At 41.6% G+C, this 19,187-nt stretch overlaps 4 protein-coding genes across 7 annotated transcripts; 2 read left to right on the forward strand and 2 right to left on the reverse strand.

Moving 5' to 3' along the window:
* Positions 1-683: 683 nt before the first annotated feature.
* LOC138199418 (importin-4-like) lies at positions 684-10,169 on the forward strand. 4 transcript variants are annotated; one of them, XM_069151482.1, is made up of 9 exons: positions 684-1,103; positions 1,395-1,481; positions 1,631-1,710; positions 1,819-1,860; positions 1,960-2,089; positions 2,704-2,883; positions 3,107-3,172; positions 3,278-3,379; positions 9,349-10,169. In XM_069151482.1, exons 1-9 carry the CDS (start codon positions 1,038-1,040, stop codon positions 9,586-9,588), a joined length of 993 nt encoding a protein of 330 aa, XP_069007583.1. In that variant the 5' UTR covers positions 684-1,037; the 3' UTR covers positions 9,589-10,169. The 4 variants fall into 4 exon arrangements, with proteins under 4 accessions (XP_069007583.1, XP_069007586.1, XP_069007584.1 ...); XM_069151485.1 differs by lacking the exon at positions 9,349-10,169 and adding an exon at positions 3,671-4,562; XM_069151483.1 differs by lacking the exon at positions 9,349-10,169 and adding an exon at positions 4,405-4,562.
* On the forward strand, positions 4,559-8,222 carry LOC138199417 (cell adhesion molecule 3-like). Its single transcript, XM_069151481.1, has 8 exons — positions 4,559-4,566; positions 4,911-4,990; positions 5,143-5,538; positions 5,886-6,188; positions 6,283-6,552; positions 6,747-6,828; positions 7,148-7,187; positions 7,815-8,222. The coding sequence occupies exons 2-8, from the start codon at positions 4,918-4,920 to the stop codon at positions 7,863-7,865; spliced, it is 1,215 nt and encodes a 404-aa protein (XP_069007582.1). The 5' UTR covers positions 4,559-4,566; positions 4,911-4,917; the 3' UTR covers positions 7,866-8,222.
* A 25-nt stretch (positions 10,170-10,194) lies between the features above and the next one.
* On the reverse strand, positions 10,195-14,209 carry LOC138199204 (phosphoenolpyruvate carboxykinase [GTP], mitochondrial-like). Its single transcript, XM_069151141.1, has 5 exons — positions 14,204-14,209; positions 13,531-13,777; positions 12,220-12,357; positions 11,770-11,865; positions 10,195-11,329 (listed from the first exon to the last, which is right to left on the reverse strand). The coding sequence occupies exons 1-5, from the start codon at positions 14,207-14,209 to the stop codon at positions 10,860-10,862; spliced, it is 957 nt and encodes a 318-aa protein (XP_069007242.1). The 3' UTR covers positions 10,195-10,859.
* A 2,011-nt stretch (positions 14,210-16,220) lies between these two features.
* LOC138199205 (uncharacterized) lies at positions 16,221-19,187 on the reverse strand. Its single transcript, XM_069151142.1, is given in 5 exon segments — positions 16,221-16,333; positions 16,336-16,567; positions 17,081-17,221; positions 17,311-17,714; positions 18,830-19,187. Coding segments are annotated over 5 exon segments (1,248 nt in total).

Below are 19,187 nucleotides of genomic sequence, written 5' to 3' on the forward strand. Positions count from 1 at the left end.
AATAAGGCACTTTGATTTAAATGCACAGTCAGTAACTTCTTCTTCATCTTGTATTTAACATTTGATGGAAGTAAAATTATAATTGGGGCAATATAAAGTATCAAAAGCACTAATCTTGGTGAACTGCCCCTTATATTATGATATGATATATAAGACTGGATTATCATGAATAAATGTATGTCATCATAACTTTGCAGTTGTTGATTAAATTTCCAACAATATAGTAATTTCAGATGATTGTAACTTCAGTTTCCCCTACCATTGTAGGAACATATCCATCCATCCATCCATCAATCATGTATGTGTGTATGTATGTTACATACTGAGTGGGACATTTTATAGTAGAAACACACTTATGTACAAAGTACAGAACATTTTTTGTTATTATTAACAAACAAATATTGTTAAAATAATTAACAATAATTAATTATTAATTATTGTTAACAATTAATATTGACATTGTTTTACTTTCTGTTTGAGAATCGACAGAAAATGTATTTGCAACACTTTCTGACTATCAATTTATTGAAGTAATTAATCAACACGGAAACGTGCCCCAAAACTCTCAGCTTCTCAAACGCGGGGATTTGTCCTCCTCTCCATTTGAAGGCGCTGTTTGTTTGCACGACACTGAAAATCCCCGCAATCTGCAGGTCCCTTTAACTCATCTCACGTGGAACCTCCGGCCGGTTCTGCCCCGCGTGCTGGCCGTTGAAGCGTTCACAGACCAGCTCGAGCTGAAGGCTCCAACCTGTCACTCTCTTCCTCGGCTGGAAAACTTCGTGACACACCCGACGATTTAAAAGAGACTTTTTCTTTCTTTCTTTCTTTCTTTTTTAATTCCCCACGACAAAACTCGTTTCGTTCGCTTTTAAACATTTCCAGAGAGACTTTGTTTACATATTTGACAAGTGTAGCACACTTGTGTAAGCCAAACCAAACCCGCGACGGGACAACGTTTTACCTATTTATTTAGAAATATAGACGTCAACGGTCACGACCAGATTTAGTGAAGGTGAAATCACTGAACTATCGAAATGACGGAGGAACTCGAGCAAATTCTTTTAAAGCTGACGCAGCCTGATAACGCGGTTATTCAGCAGGTAAACACCGTAAATAACTTTGTTAAAGTTGAGGTTGAAAACTAACGTTACCGGTTAGAGGTAACGGTTACGGACTGAAGCTCGCTGACAGACACGTTAACGTCTGGTAACGGACGTCTGGATAACTGTCAAAATATCGGTGACTGTTTTAGTAAAACATGTCACTTGAAAGGGAAATCTAGGCTTAGGATTGTCGGTCATTTTGGAGCCCTGTTGTTGTTGTTGTTGTTGTTGTTGATGTACTGTAACACGTGGTAGTCAATCGAGCTCGTACCTTTTGTCTCATTTTAGGCCACAGTCCAGCTGAAACAAGCTTTTAAAGACCCGGCCATTATACCGGCCCTGTGTGCTGTCATGAGCGGCTCCCGAAACCACCAGGTACCGTTTTATCTCAGAGGAGCCATCATGTCCACAACTAGTGTGTATGAGAGAGAGAGAGAGATGGGTGTCATGTCACTGTGTGGGTTCATCTACATAAACAGAGCTTTCATCCTTTTCTCCTTCTTTTTTTTTTTTGATGAGTACAGATTCGTCAGTCAGCTACAGTGATGCTGAGGATGAGAGTGAAGAAACACTGGAAGAAGATCAGCCCCAATGACAGAGAGAGGTTCGCTTTGTACTTTTCTTTATTGCTATTGTAACACTGAAACCAGCTGGTCTATTTGAAACGAAGTTGAATCAGCTGTGATTGTAATAGTTGCTTTCGTTCACACAGCCTGAAGGCGCTGGTGTTGCAGGCCTTCATGCAGGAAACAGAGTAAGCATATTGTTGTAAATGACATTGACGCTGATAAAACGTGAACTACATTATGCAGCTCTACCTATTTATGAACACCTGTGTATCTCTGCTTTGCAGGCACACAGTTCAGCACTCGCTCTCCCAACTGTGCGCAGTGATGGTGAAACATGAGACACCAGACCGCTGGCCTGCCCTGCTGCAGCTTCTCAATCAGTCCACCAAGAGCAGCAACCCTAATGACAGACAGGTACACTGATGATGCAACAGTTAGGAAATGCAAGGTTAAATAATCAAATAAATTAAACATGAACTGTAATTTTGAAATAAGACCTTCAAAAAGTTTTAGTTTGAAAGCACCCATAATTATCAGCTGATTAATGGTTACTTTGAGTTGGTAAGCCATGTTTGTATAATTTAGTTCCCCCTGTATGTGGCGGCAGGCTGCTTTCACATTAGAGCACTGACACCTGAACTTCAAGCTTGGCGGTCAGGAACTTTGCATCTCTGCCTGGATGTGACGGATTCTCTGGATGTCTCAACAGATTGCTTGTGTTTCAGCCCTTACGTGAAAAGACGGTCTGCCGCTGTCTTTCAGAGTAGGCGGCGTGAGAGTGTGAGTGAGTGAAGCTGCATGGTGCTGCAGTGGGAGTCAGACATCTTGCTCACAGGTTTCAAAACGGTTCAAGCATCAAAAGTGTCATCCTCTTGGACAGATTAAAAATAAATAAATAAAAAATGCAGAAAAAAAAAAAATGGGTCGCCAAATATCCGTCAATTTAAATGTGCGGCCCGCCCAAGTAAAGTATATGTATGGGAAACCCTGATATTCTTGGAAATATCAACTCTCTTTTGTCCGATCAGGTTGGCCTGCTGCTGCTGAATAAAGTGATGGAATCCAATCCCGAGTCTTTCAAGCCTCACTACTGCCAGCTGATACAGCTGTTCAGTACTGTGCTGCAGGACCTCAGCAACCCATCAGCCTTGTACTACTGCATCCTCACTCTCACAGCCATAACTGCATACACTGGCACAGAAGAGATGGTGAGGCAGTGCTACTGTTTTCCCTTTGACATCTGTCAAGAGCTTCAGATAACGTGGAGACATTTAAGCCAGTACAGATGGGATTCATTTACAATTGCATTACTTTAGTTGTATCACAAATTAAGTTTAAACAAACAAGTATTCAAGCTAAAATGTGGTAATTTTGAAAATCTAGAAGATGCTTTTTAATGAGTAAATGAAGTGACATTTTTGTGTCCCACAGAACCAGATGCGTTCTCTTATCCCCAGTGTGATTGTTGCTCTGAAACACCTCATCAAGTCTGATCAGGTAAATTGTGACATTTTCACGTGTACTGTTGTTTCTGTTTGCCAGTCAAGTCTAAAAGTGGATAAACCAGATGTGCTAATTTACCGGGGATGTCTGTCTGCACAGGACGAAGCCAGTGAGGCCATGGAGGTATTTAATGAGCTCATGGAGAGTGAGGTGTCCATCATCATCCCTCATGTTGCTGAAATGGTTCGCTTCTGCTTGGAGGTGAGATCGAAGCGTCTGCATTCTGTTTTTTCTCACTGGTTTTGTATTCTGAATTTAATTTCAATTTCTAAAAACACAACGTTTGTCATCAAAGAGTCTTGCGTGAGAATTTTATCTGTGTGTGTGTGTGTGTGTGTGTGTGTGTGTGTGTGTGTGTGTGTGTGTGCGTGCGCGTGTGTGTGTGTGTGTGTGTGTGTGTCATAGAGAAGTGGTTGGATGAATGATGATAACTTCATTAGAATAAGTTGAGTCCTTCAAGTAAACAGGAAGTTGGTTCTTTGTGTTCTGCAGGATTCTCACTGTGACTGCAGCCACGTTGTTTCATAAGTTTCTTCATCATGTCGATACAAGAATTATTTCTATTGATCACATTTGGTTTTTATTCATTTATATGAAAGACTTTGCTTCTGCTGTTTGTTGGCTGAAATTTATTGACAAGTGAAAAATAATCAAACACATTAACTCTGCGCTGCATGAAGTTCACAGCTCTCAACTTTTTCTAATAATATTTCTCATTAACATCTGAGAAAACTTCAACAAATTCCTCATCTGATCTGCAGTCAGTCATTTTTCCTTCAAGCTCGTCAGGTGCTCTGAAAGCAAAACACACTTCATTTAAATATAAGAAACGTAGCATCAATGAGAGTTTTGTTTTCTTTGATTTGATGCCATTTAAACTAAAGTCAGCAGTTTGTGTCACCAGGAGACATTGAAATGTTCATAGTTCAATCATTTATAATCTGTCATCCTTGTAATCATCAATAGTTAACAGGGAACTACAAATATAAATCTTCTTTACTTAGCAGAGTTTAAAAAGCAACACAAGTTACATTCATGTTAAAACAGATTTCCTGCAGAAGAAACAGCAGTTCGTTCAAACTAAACTAAACATGTTCAACATATTACACATCTGACTGTTAAATCTACTGTTCAGCAGACAGATGAAGGTCAGACATGTGATTAAAACCATGTTTGAGAATGAATACGTCATTCACACCCTGCTGAGCTCAAGATGCCCCAAAAAGGTGACTTCCTCTTTGACAGAGTCGGAGCAGGAAGGATGAAGACTTCGTGGAACAACAAGTCTCTTTGCTTTTACATGACAGCAAACAAACAGGGAAGTTGGTTATTTGATCGGCGGCTGATCAACTCAACTTCTTTCTCCGTTTGAGCTGCAGATTCATTCGGTAAGAAAACTACATTTTTAAAAAAAAAATTACTTGAGCGAAAACACATTTTATATTTTATGAATTAGTTTTACTGAAATAAATCACAAATAAATTTCCGGCTGCTTCTGTAAAATTGAAACTGTAACATCAAGAAGTGAATTTGGGTGATTTAGAATTTGAAATTTTGAAAACTTTCAACAGATGTTAGTAATCGTCATTTCTAACACAAACATCTGGTTGTTTGGGGAAATTTTCTGGTTTGAATGTCTGAATTTGATGTTGTTTTAAAAATGTCAATACTTTGTTAAAATTGTTCTTTGATTAAGACACTAAAATACAACATGGTTTTCTTCTTTTTCCAGTCTGGAGATGAATTTCCTGGCAGCTCTGTCTGTGAACGTGGTGACAGTCAACATGTTACTGAGTGTCTTCTTTCTTCCAGGTGAGCTGTTTGTTCACTCACTTTTATTTACAGACTCGCATCATTCAAACTTTCTAATATTTGAAAGGACATTTTTTAAAGGACTCATACATGTTGCAGGATTGTAGTTTATATATAAAGAACTTGTGTTAATCATTATTCTGATTTTACAGGTGTTTTGGCTGCTTGTCTTTATCATACAGACCTCGACATCACTGCACCAAAGCAGATGGAAGCACTGAGTGGATCCTGTTTGCAAATCCCTTGTTCTTTTACACCAAAACCATCGATACCATCGACATCATCATTTAACAGCACAAGAGAAACCTTTGGAGTGTGGATTAAAAATTATCCAAATTTCCAGAACAGACAACATAATGTAGTTTTCAACAGTAGTGTGAAAGTTTCCAAATATCCAATAAAAATTACTGGAAACTTGAATGAAACAAACTGCACCACTCTGTTCTCTAATTTAAGTACAAATCATTCAGACAAATACTTCTTCAGAATTGAGAACTGGCCATTCAGGTCAACAGCGTTTTGTGATCCTCTTCAAATAACAGTTAAAGGTAACAAAGTTTTGTTTTTATCAATCTATTATATTATTGTTCAGAATGAAAAGTGTAATCAAAAGATGTTTTAATTTAAAAGAACAAACACCATGAATATAATCTTCACTGTGAAATTAAACATGAACTGTAGGATTATCAGCAGTATCAGTGAAGATCCTGCTGGGACACAGTATACATTAAACAATCTTTGATTTTAATATCTTCAATCCTTCACATTTATCATCACTTTTTTAGGTGTAGGATCAAATAATTTACAGTGTTTGGCCAAGTCTTTGTTATTTGTCTAGTGTCTAGTAAATGTGCTTTATATTACTGTGTAAAATCTGTTTCATCTGAAAACACAGATTCTCCTCGGAAACCCAGAATTGAAATCTCAGGTGATCTGAAGGAGAAGAAGTCTGTCACTATCACCTGCTCAGCTTTCACTCCCTGTCCACACTCCCCTCCTCAACTCACCTGGACTCTCCAACAAGACTCTCACAACAACATGGAGGAAAACACAGATGGAACCTTTACAACTAAAATCCAGGAGACCGTCACTCTGTCAGACTCACATGATGGAAACAACATCAGCTGCTCTGCCAGATATCCTGTGAATGAAGGAGATTTCAAGACAGCAGAGACAGAAGTGACTCTCAATGTTTCATGTGAGACGACCAGAGTTTGTTACTGGATCCTGTCAGCACGTCATGATTCATGTCAGCTGTTTCTAATGAATAAAATCTGTCACTTTCTCCTCAGATGCTCCTAAAGACACCTCAGCATCCATCAGTCCATCAGGTTTGGTGTCAGCAGGCAGCTCGGTGAATCTCACCTGCTCCAGCAGAGCCAAGCCTCCCGTCAGCAGCTTCACCTGGTTCAAGAACAGCACAGATGGACCCATGAAAGTAGCTGAAGGAGAGATTTACAGCTTCAAGATGACCAGTGAGACAGATACAGAAAGTTATTACTGTGTGGCCGCAAATATTTTTGGTAATCAGACGTCATCGTGGATTCATGTGAATAATGCAGGTAAATGCAAAACTGAATCTGCTCTCTTCTCTTCTGCTGCTGTAGAGTTCAATTATGTTTTGTTTTAATCCATTATAGAGCATTTTACTATATTAATATAAAATCAGTGAAAACCCAATTTATTTACTTAAATCTATTAACTTTTCCAAGTATTTTGTCTGTATTCTTTTAGTCACTTAGTCTCATTTTTCCAGGAACAGGGAGCTTTCTACTACGGCTTCTACTTATTGTGAAGAGTACTTTCATTACTCTCATCCCTCTGGTTTTTTTTATATGGTAAGTATCATAAATTAAAGCATCTGAATGTTGAAGGTGTTTAAGGTGAGAGCATCATAAATAGGTGATATGGAAATTTGGTTCCTCACATTAAATTTGTTTACCATCAAACAAACATGTCATGCAAGTTGTTTTTTGTAGGCGACTTGCTGTTTGATTTATAAACATCAGTCCTCCTTTAGTTTCCCCCACAACCTCCACCAGTTGATTTCAATAAGATGTTTGTCACTGATGCACATTGAATAATGTATGTTTTATACCAGCCTTTACTCTCTCACTCTATATATAATTACTATGACAGCTCTCTCATGTTTTCCAGCTGGTTCAAGTCCAAATATTCAACTCGTCAACAGACTCAGGTGAGAAAATGCGAAACTTTTTGTTGTACAGTGCTGCACTGTTTTAATTGCACTCTACGAATGTAAATGACGTGAATAGTAAGCAGAACATTATTGAGGTTACTGAGCAGAGACATAGAAAATGTGACACAACAGCCTGTTAACAACACTGTGGTTGGAAACGTTGAGCAACAACCCACAAAAGACTGAACAAGCCAAACATCAGTCGACTGTTTCTGTCCGTTTCTGGATGCCATCAGGAAGCTGGTTTAAGAACAGTAGCAACTAGTCCTCATGCACATCAGACACATTTATTATTTTAGGCTTTTACATGATTTATAGTAGTCTGGATGAACCAACTGTGACTCACAGCTTCAGTTTTCTTCGTTGTGGTAACCGACTGGTAATTAGTGACCGATGGTGTGTGTGTGTGTGTGTGTGTGTGTGTGTGTGTGTGTGTGTGTGTGTGTGTGTGTGTGTGTGTGTGTATGTGTGTGTTTTTGGGTGTGTGTGTGCGTGCGTGTGTGTGTGTGTGTGTGTGTGTGTGTGTGTGTATGTGTGTGTTTTTGGGTGGGTGTGTGCGTGCGTGTGTGTGTGTGTGTGTGTGTGTGTGTGTGTGTGTGTGTGTGTGTGTGTTTTTTTCAACAGGACACAAAAGAAGCAGACTATGTCAACATGGTCGAGGTTCAGGCATCATGAAGCTACAAGGAGAGGAGGAAGATGTCGAGCTCTTCGTCAACGGACTGATTTATTATCTTTATCTCTTATTTCTGTCTGCACATGTTATTAATGATATTTTAGTGGATCGCAGCATCATCCAGGCCTGTACATATGACATAATACTGCTTTGTAGAAGGTGAACTAAAGAGGAACATTTTAAGATAAAATCTTTGTAATATAAAGTTCTTGTTTCTCTGTGGAGCTCAAACAAAGTTCATGTTTTCTTCCTTTTATGTAGCAAACTCAAAATTAAACACAACTTCATCAATAATCTGTAAATTTGGCATGTTTTGTCTTCTATTCACGTTTCTTTCAATAAATTTAAGGTTAAAACAATTTCCTCACTTTGTGTTTCTTTTTTTACAATAATTGACAACAGGACAGTTAAAAGTACATATTGGTGATGAAGAGAATGAAGAAGAAGAAGATGAAGAAGAAGAAGTGTACATTTACTGACTGATCTGCTGACAGACATGAATCCTCGGTGCTCAGGTGTTCAGTGAGTCGGTGTGGTGCAAGTTTAATGTAGTTTTGATACTAAAAATGTTATCAAATATAAATTGAGTGTGTGTGTGTGTGTGTGTGTAGGTGTCAGAGAAGTGGTTGGATGAATGATGATGACTTCATGAGAATAAGCTTCTATTATAAGAACAGTAACAACTAGTCCTCATGCACATCAGACACATTTATTATTTTAGGCTTTTACATGATTTATAGTAGTCTGGATGAACCAACTGTGACTCACAGCTTCAGTTTTCTTCGTTGTTGTAACCGACTGGTAATTAGACTTGTTTCTGATTACGCAGCCACGCTGAAAGGCGGACCAATCACCGGCCAGTGTCGGTCGTTAGTGCGTCTGTCCCGCCTCCTCGTCACTGTGATTGGACGGCTGGTGACAGAGACGATCTCTCGGTGACCGGAATAACACGCTGAACACTCAGCGGCCCGTCACGCTGCTGGCGTTCATTCAAAACAACTTTAAAAATATGCTGAACATATACAGTCGATGTTTGTACGCAGGAAAAAGTGTTTTGGAGGTGGCAGCGGTGGAAGAGTGGCGGCCGGTTTAGGCGCGAGTTGATTGGTTGAAATTAACCCGAGGTCTCCGCCAACTCTGGATGGAACAACTACAAACCATCGGGGTTGTTTGCAGACCTGTATTCATGCAGTGAAATAGGTTCGGGTTCACACCAGGCCAGATTTATACACCAGCAGAAGTCCTTTAAATCTGCTCAGTAACTAACTGCAAACCATTGAAGAGCAGGTCGATGTTCATCAGCTGTTTGAACCAAATATTAAATAACTGTGAGGTGTGTTAACTTAACAAATATGACATTAGCTCTCTAATTTCTGACCCATTTACAGTGAAATGCAACAGAAGCATTGATGCAGTTGATACATCGGACCTGATGATGACGGATTCATCTCCCAACATTTCTAATTCAGTACATTTTCCCCTCAGAGTCAAACAAGGGACGAGTTTGCTCTTCAAGCGCCGGCAAATATAAAAGAGGAGGAGATCCATTATGAAGATGTCAGCTTCTCCAGGCAGAGACCTGAACGTCTCACCGTCTCAGTGCAGGACGGCGGACAGCAGCAGGAGACGGTGTACGCACAGGTCCAAGTGTTGAAGGTAGAGAGGAGCGTTACGCACACAGCTGGTGGTCCAGAGGAGCTCTACGCTCAAGTGAAGAGAAACTGATTTCAGTTTGGGGATCTCATACTGTAACTTTACTTTTTGCTTTTTCAAGATGTTGATGTTAACAGGCCCTTAACGCCCTGCAGCTCACAGGCTTCAGTCAGTTATGATAATATCACAGTTCATATTTGTGTTCAGACTTCGTACATCTGTTGTACTGCGATAAGTAATCTGCATCTCACATGTACACCAGAAATAAAAGTCTTAAAGCTGTAAACAGGGAACTTAAATATAAATAACAAAAAGCAGCGATGTGAAAGATGAGATTTAGTTTAAACGTGTTATTTTTACTGTTTTTGTGCCGCTACATCCTTTAAAAAAAAAAAAAACGTGTTAAACTACTGCAAAAATAAAGAAGTTACTGCTTCCGCTTTTGAAGATGTTTATTCATTGCACTGTAATAAAAATCTTGGCATACAACTGCAAAACAAAATTCCAAGTAATCTCAGTTGCATTTATTGGTCCAACATTTCACATATTGTGAGTAAACATCACCTGAAATCTTACAGTTTAATCACAAACATTACAAAAGTGGTGAGATGAAGAATTCATAGGAGTCCTGGACTACAATGTTGTCACTTTTATTTTTGCAATATCACACTCAATTTAAAATAAAGGGCAATATCTGGTGAGACTCAGTTGATAATGTATTGAAAATGTAATTCAAAACGTTTATTTAGTAAAAGTGTTCAAACTTTATCTGCCCTTTCAGAATTTATCCTTAAAAAAGGTCTTTGGTCGTCAGCCTGTAAACACTCGCAGCCTGGACGCTGCCTGGTTCAAAAAGGCACTACGAGGTTGATTGTACTCCAGCACCACGCCGGGAGTTGTGAGTGAATGGAGGTAGTGACATGAGCTTCTCTCTCTGGGAAACCCGAACATTCACGTCCCTCGCAGCCACCGGTCCCTCAAAGTGTTGCAGCATTAGTGTGAAGTAAGGTTGGTGTTGCAGTGTACATTTGGTTTTCCTAACAGATTTCTCTTCATGCAGAGAAGGGCAGCGGTCACGGACTGAGTTTTCATGCACAGAGAAGGTTAACTAGTGATTGAATAAGTTCTGTATTATTCTGACTGAGCAGCGAGGCTCTTATAGGAGCTGCTGCCATGTTTGTGGCTTGTATCTCCACCTGGTCATCAGTTTTTATGCTCACCTGTAAAAAGCCTTTCTAAGCTCCACATTTCTCTCTGTATGTAAACCCGGTCAGTGGCTCTGGTTCTGATCCGACTCCTGTGTCTCCCTCCCTTCTTCTGCTGTACTTCCTGTCAGCAGGGTTTTAACTGTGCACTCTGTCCTCCAGCGCCTTCAGCTCGGCCTCCACCTGAGCCGGCAGGTCGGCTCCGACCTGCTGGGTGAAGTAGGCTCTCAGCTCCTTGGTCTCCTTCTGCCAGAAAGGCTCGGGCACGTCGAACAGGGCGCCCATATCCACCTTGCCGCCGAGGCCTTTGGTTTCGATGGCGCCGTCGACCGGCAGCCAGCCGATGATGCTCTTCTTGGCCGCCTCGTCCTCCCTCTCCCTGCCGCAGCGCTTGAAGATCCACTCCAGCACGCGGGCGTTTTCGCCGAAGCCGGGCCAGAGGAAGGCGCCGCTCGCCGGGTCTTTCCTGAACCAGTTGACGTGGAAGATCTTGGGCAGGTGAGTCGGCGCCTTTCGGCTCTGCATGCTCAGCCGGTGAGCGAGGTAGTCGCCAAAGTTGTAGCCGAAGAACGGACGCATGGCGAAGGGGTCGTGCGTGATCATCTTGCCTGAAGGAAAAACAGTTGAATACTTTGTAAATGTGATGAAGCTTCAGTTTAGTTTATTGAGTTTATTTATAAGAGGGAGCATGTACAAAATACATTCATCTCAAAAAGATGCTTTGTACCACATCTAGCTACGAGCTCATTTCTATCTGCAGTCCCTGGAGAGGTGAAAGGAAACAATACAACTCAGAGCGAGATACAATCATGCATGTATCCAAAATGTGTAAAAACAGGTTGTCGAATGTAAAATGATTATTTAAAATGAACTTTTTAGCTTCACGGGTGAAGAAACCTCTGCAGGTTTTTAGATTGACGTCGAGCTCGTTTGATTCATGAAAAGTTCATTTAAAGTCCGTGTCTGACCATTGTCTTAAAATACATCATCAACAGAAGGATTCTGGATCAACCTGAAGCTCAACAGAGCATCATGTGGATTTTCGTACCTTTATGCTCAGCAGCTGCTGTGACCTCTGACCTCATCGAGGCTCCGACGAACACACCGTGCTGCCAGTTGAAAGACTCGTAGACCAGAGGGACTCCTGACAACATCAGCATTTCATCATGTTTACTGCACAGCTTCTGTCCGTTATAAATGTTCTTGTGCTGATATGAAACTGGTGTTTATGCTGTAATGACTCAAACTTATATTACGTTAAAGAAGAAGACAGAAACATCGTGTTGCATCAGGCAGACCGTGCACAGTGTACTTAAATACTTGAAGTCACTTCAAAAGCTTTTCCAGGATATAAAAACTGTCTAATTAGAAATAATCTACCTGTAGAAACAAAGAAAGAAAAGAAGGATTCTCCACATTTTTACTGCTTCTTTTTCCCTCTAATTCTAATACGAGGTCAAAGTAAAAAAACCTCTTCATCTGTGTCGTCGACACCAACCTTCAGGCCTCCTGCCACCGAAGATGATGGCGTCAATGGGAACGCCCTCCTCGCTCTCCCACTGGGGGTCGATGATGGGACACTGAGCCGCCGGGGCGCAGAAGCGGGAGTTGGGGTGAGCGCAGGGTGTCGAGCTTCCTGTGTAGAAAGAGGACAGTTTGTTCTACCTTCAGCGTTCATAGTGTTATTTAATGTGAGAGATTGGATCCAGAACTTATCTGCTGTCTGCTGTTTATCTCAGTTCATACTGTGTCTGATCTTCACAAACAGTTCCTCTCAGCGAGCTCCAAACGTCAAAAAAATGTTGAGCAAAGTGGTCTTAAGAGTGAGTTATAAACTTCTTAGAGCAACTCTGAAACCCTTATCTTAGTGAGATGTAGCTGACACCGTTGCTAGGTAGGATACGTCCTTCTAAAAGATGTGATTGGCTAATAAAATAAAAAGCTCTGTGTTAACGGGCACAGAACGGACAGTGACCTCCAGTGGAAATGAAATGAACTGCATCCTATTAAGAGGCTGTGAAAGTGCTGCAAGTGTTTGTTTGCAGTGTGTGTGTGTGTGTGTGTGTGTGTGTGTGTGTGTGTGTGTGTGTGTGTGTGTGTGTGTGTGTCACGCCTTGTTTTAGAAGAGGAAATAAAAGACATGGATGCACCTTGCTAGATTGTCTCCAAGCAAGAAGTGGGATGTTCTGAATCTGTTTCTTCATAAATATGTTTCTAAAACTTCAGTAGTGCAGTTGTAGCTCTAAATGTTCTTTTACTTATCAATGTTTTCACAGGTTATTCATTGACTCACCACAGGCATTGTACGTATCATTGAGGATTAACAAGTGTGATGAATGTTAGAGTTTATTATAGCCCAATATCACAAGGCCTGTCTCAAAGGCTTTTCCTTTTACTTTAAAGTATCGGCGATAAACTGACTTTACCAGACGTAAAGGATTACTTCTTCTCATATTTTCAGTTGGAGTTTTTGGCTGGCTAGGTAGAGCACCTCTTGTTTGTTATTGCGGTATTTAATAATTAACTGTGCAATATGACAAGCCTGCTCAGTTAATTATTTATTTATTTAATAATGTTTTAACAGCATTCGCGCTTTCTTTTCTAGTACTTTAGGAACAGAAAGTTAGTTGAAAACAAATTCCTTCAGGCCAGTTCAACTTCTGCTTTACCAAGTAATGGATCCATTTTTTGTCGTTACATTTTAGACAGCTCTGCAACACTTTGAGGCAGCGGTACGTGGACTGATTAAAATCAATGCTGGTCTTGTTTTCACTCGGTCATTTGTTCCTGCAGCTCCTCTGTTCCTCACCTGGAGTGTAGTGAACTCGATCCACTGGTGGAGCGGCTCCACGCAGGCTCTGCCGGCCACCACCGTGCTCCTCCTGCTGGGCGCCTGGGTGCTGGTGGGCTTCCCCCTCACCGTCACCGGCGGCATTGTGGGAAAGAACCGAGCTGGCAGCTTCCAGGCGCCGTGCCGCACGCGTAACATCCCCCGGCAGATTCCCACACAGCCCTGGTACAAACACCCGGTCGTACACATGGCCATCGGCGGCTTCCTACCCTTCAGGTGAGCCCAGAAAATTGAATAGCATTTAGTATTTCCTCTCAAGAGTACACAGTTGAAGGGCAAGGAAATAAAAAGATGAAGAGCAAAGTTAACAAATTTGATTAAAAGACAACATGTTTAGGGCTTCAAATTATTTATGAACTATTTAAAGTTCATTCATAACTTATACTCTTTATTCATATTTAAAGGACCCGTTTTGTATCATATATATTTGTATAAATTTAGATTTCCGATGCTTTTTTTTTTTATATTAAAAAGCTACATCTACAAATAGAGTGAAAACATCAAAACTGTCAGTCCACTGAGAAATACACACCGCTCGTATCCAGAAACTTTTTCACAAGTTTGTGATCATGTCACTTGTCAATCCTCAGTGTGGCCCACTTTCCAAATTTAATGTGGAAGAAAACAAGGCGATCATTCTGTGGAGTTCTTGGCAAGCAACAAGATCGAAGAAAATCTGTGATTGGCCGGGACGTGTGCCACTCAAAAGTCAGCCAATCAGGAGAGAGGGTCGTTCATGTCATTGCATCTTAAAAGCAAAGACAAAAAGCAGCCTGTTGTTGGTAGTGCTTCAGAAAGATGCTTAAGAGAGTAAAACTTCAAAGTGATAGGTTTGTGTCGTCATGGCTGATCATTTTAGATTATTATTCATACTATTGAACCACACAAATAAAAACGAAAATATTGCCTGTTAATTTCCAGATTCTCACACTAAAGCCTACTTTGCATGAATTCTTGCCCACAGTGCCATCTCTGTGGAGCTGTACTACATCTTCACCACCGTTTGGGGCAGAGAGCACTACACCCTCTATGGCATCCTACTGTGCGTCTTCGCCATCCTCGTCTCAGTGGGTGCCTGCATCTCGGTGGCGCTGACCTACTTCCTGCTGTCAGGCGAGGACTACCGGTGGTGGTGGCGGAGCGTGCTGAGCACCGGCTCAACCGGCCTCTTCATCTTCGTCTACTCGGTTTTCTACTATAGGAATCGGTCGTCTATGAGCGGCCTGGTGCAGAGCACAGAGTTCTTCGGCTACTCTCTGCTCACAGCGCTCGTCTTCTCACTGATGCTGGGCAGCGTGTCCTTCTGGGCCTCACTGGCATTTATCTGTTACATCTACCGGAGTCTCAAGATGGACTAGACATATGTACACACACACACACACACACACACACACACACACACACACACACAGCTGTAAACATATTTCGTCATCGCACACATGGACAATCTTCATTGTTTTCTTTTGCTCTTTCACTCACACACAACAAACACCTCCTATTGTGTTAATGGGAGGAGACACAGGGGCCTTTACCTTGATTTGAAGGGAGTTGAACTACCGTCATTTTTGAATAAGGGATAGCTGGGTGGACAGACAAATGAAGGACAATTGGGGTGGTGACATCATCATGGATTTTAAGGATAAAATGGAATATTTTAGGACAAAGGGATGATTTTATCTCATCAGGAGTGAATGGGTGAAATGTATGATATACAAGTGAATGCATTGAATACATTGTACGATGCAGTGTGACATCACCTGCTCTGGTTGCTACTTCAGTATCTATATAAGCAGGACAGGAGCTAAATGTTCTATAGTCCCCATATTAACCAACTATTGAGACAGATGACTCACTGTAGTTTTGATCAATTATGCAGCAAGTGTTGTTACTTGCTCCGATACTCCCCCCCACCCCCACCCCCTTCCTTCACACACACTTGACCATAGCAGCCTGTTCCAATATAACCTTGTTTTGCACCAGCCCTGCAGTAGATAAGAGGAACAATGCCTGGTAGGTTGAAGAGCTGTTGGTGATGGGAGCAATATTGTAATTGTATTCTAAGGTCACCACTGACTGTGAATTTGGTTCTGATGTAAATATAGTCTTTTCAATAAAATGCTTTTCAATACATTTGTCAGCAAACATCTTTTTTGTCTCCTATCTTCTGGAAATGTATTTATACCCTGCCAACATGAATCACATTTCAACAACAAAAAAGACAAGTCTCACACTTATTGTGTAGTATGTATTTTTTTGGCAAATATATATATTTTTTATTGTTTTTGGCAAATGTATTTGTTTGGCATTCCAATTCAGTGATTACAAATTAATGAGCATTACATAGTCAGCAACTGCAACTACTTGACACGTTAAAAAAAAAAAAAAAAAAGATTCATCTAACTTGGACACGTCTATTGACCTTAAGGGCAAAAAAACACAGTGACCTACGTTAAGGAAACACAAAAGTTTAAAAAAGTTCCAAAAAAAGTTCACGATAAAATTCAGTAAAACACGAGTTAGAACAAGGTCTATGTGGCAGGATAAAAATTACCTCAATTACAAGTCAGGAAACTTCTGGAGGAGATTCTTGTATACAAGTCAGATGATATTTACAGAAAAGCGTGTACACTGGTGAGCTCAAAAATTCACTACAGGCTGGGGTTGTACATCATGGCAGGATTGAAGGAGTTATGGTTGCTCACATCTCTGCTCTCGAAGCCAATATTGTTGCCAACATTGTTGACGGGGGAACAGTTGGCGGATTAAGGGCACCGAGGCGATTACATGGGTCGAACTCAGGTGGCATAGGCCAGCTGGTCACCTGGGGTGTGTTGGGCACAGCAGACTGTACTGAGCCGGTGGGCCAGGAAGAGCAACCTGCAGAACCGGCTGGACCATTCATGGCGCCCATATAGAGAGCCGGGTTCTGTGGAGGCGCCGTCATCATGTGCTGGTTATAACACACCTGCAACTGTGGCAGCATCCCTCCCTGATACTGGAAAACAAACAAGTGGCATTTCAAAATTAATAATACTATTTACATTCTTGACAATATGACAAAAATACTGGAATTTTTTTCCCATTAACTTAAGAACATTAAAAAATAAGCAATATTGTTCGTTAACCTTCAAATATTCAGTCAAAAAAAAAAATCATCTCTCACTTCAGTGAGATTCAAATTCTGTATAAAATGCAGCCGCTTTTAGTCGTGCATGTAATGTGCATCATATGTAATTAGTTGGAGTATTACCATTATCACATTAAGAATTATATAATATTATGGTCAACCATATCACATTTACAAAGCTTATCTAATTTGACTGTTTCATCTCGCCTTTAAGGCCGTAACCAGACTATGGTTAGGCCTCCATTTTGGATGTCTTGCTCTATGTCCAAACCGCCGTTTCTCTGTTATCAGTTAACAAGAAACCCGGGCCGGACAAACTTTAGCCTCAAACATCCTGAGTGCATATGTAGACCAGTGCTTGAAATAACAGGAGGTACTTACAGGTGGGATGTGTGAGGGCATGTTAAATATGGGTCCATGAAGCGGGGCGTTGTTGTAGATGGCATAGCGCTCCGCCACCCAGCTGGTGTCCTTCTGACGCCTCCTCAGGTTCATCCTGTGGTTCTGAAACCAGGTCTTCACCTACAAAACAAGTTCAAACAAACACTGATTAGAAGATCTATTAGAAGTCTTTGTGATTGTCATGCAGGAACCTTTATTAATCCTCTCACCTGTTTGTAGGTCAACCCAGTCACTTCAGCCAGGTTCTTCATTTCAATCGGGGAGAGGTACTTCTGAACACTGAAGCGCTGGACGAGCATTTTCAACTGACCCTCTGAAAAGGCTGTGCGCACCTTTCCTTTGGGTTTAGTTACAACAGCAGTATCAGTCGTATCAGCAGAATCAGTGGTATCAGCAGAATCAGTAGTATCAGCAGAATCAGTAGTATCAGCAGAATCAGTCCTTGTCTCTTTTGGGGCTGCGAGTGGTGAGTCCAGAGCAAGATCATTGGCCACTAAGTCCCATAAAGTGGTATAAGTCAGCAGCTCCTTCTCGAAGAGCTCTTTCTCTGACCATGAGGAGGGGTCTGCCTGGGGAAGGATTCCCCCTTGGCTGCTGCCAGAGGCCCAGGACTCTGAAGAGAAAGGGGAACAGTGAGCACAAGTCAATAAGGTGGTAGTAGTAGTGAGTTGCAAGAGAAACAAAATACAAAAAGCAGTGTGTCATGGTCACTGTTTAGATATCTAGGAGTTGTTTCAATCCAGAATCAGCTCATCCAGAATGCAGCAGCTCTGGTCTTTAACCTCCTAAATTCACCACTACTACTACTACTACTACTACTACTACTACTACTACTCCTCCTCCTCCTCCTCCTTCCTCCCCCCCTTCACTGTTTACCAGTAGCTGCCCACAGCTGCGGGGGGGGAGGGGGGGGCTGCTGCAGCAGCCTGCCATTGGCGCGGTGCCATCTAACCTGAGGTGCATGTTTTTTGGGTGTTGGGAGGAAGCAGGAGAACCTGGAGAGAACCCACACAAGTACAGGGGGAACATGCAAACTCCGCACAGAAATGCCCAGGACTGGATTCAAACCCTGAACCTTTTTTGTTGTTGTTGTTGTTGCTGTGAGGAGACAATGCTGACCACTGTGCTGCCCATCCCTTGAATAGGAGAACTTTAATAACACTTAAAATGACACTTACTGATAGAACTTTGTAGTTTGGCTTTCTTGAATAAATTGTATTTTCTTGATTCCTGTTGTTCTGGGTTTTGTAGCCTCATGTTTGAAATGCACTTATTGTAAGTCGCGTTTGGATAAAAGCGTCAGCGAAATGTAATGTAATGTAATATCAAATAATATCATGGTACATTGTACTGCTACTATTTTTATATTCTTTGCACTTTCGGTACTTACAGTAAAGGACTATTTCTAACGTTTTGCTGCACTTATTTTGTCGCCACTATCACATTCTGCCACCAGATATCGCCAGTTTTCTTTTGAAAGGAGAAATAATTGGCGGGATATTTGAAAACCCTTCTGAAACAACGATAGACCTCAGCTGGATTTCATGGTCAACTTATTGTAAGTCGCTCTGGATAAAAGCGTCAGCTAAATGAAACGTAATGTCATGCAATGTAACTCCAGGAAGAAATTGGCGCCCTCAGCATGCAAGGAGGAAATGTAAGCACTGACAAAAATGATGAAAATAGCAGCGGGTCGACTGACTCTAGTTTGCGGTTTTGGATACATACCTGGTGAGACCTGGGCCTCCATGGAGATGTTTGAATCGCTCCTGGTCTGCTTGGCCTCGTTTTCCCGTGTGTCGTAGGGAGCCTGGTGCGGTCCGGGCAGCAACATGTTGCCGGCCTGGGCGCCGTTGAGATGAACAACCCCGGAGCCCTGGTGGAGGTTTTGGCCGTTCTTGGCTTGCTGGTGCAGGCTGTCCAGCGGGAAATCCGCCTGCGTAACAGGGTTGTTGATATCGGCTGTGTCGACGGCGTCGTAGTACGCCTGCAGTTCTTCGAAATTGTAGTTGCTCATGTCAGGGAATCCGGTTTCATCCCAGCCGGTGATGTTGTTTTGAGTCTGCTCCTGGTTTTGCTTTGACAT

Source organism: Embiotoca jacksoni, unplaced genomic scaffold (assembly GCF_022577435.1).
Source record: "Embiotoca jacksoni isolate LCO1_2020_lvr unplaced genomic scaffold, fEmbJac1.0.p SCAF_17, whole genome shotgun sequence".
In the NCBI taxonomy this organism is placed as follows: Eukaryota; Metazoa; Chordata; class Actinopteri; family Embiotocidae; genus Embiotoca; species Embiotoca jacksoni.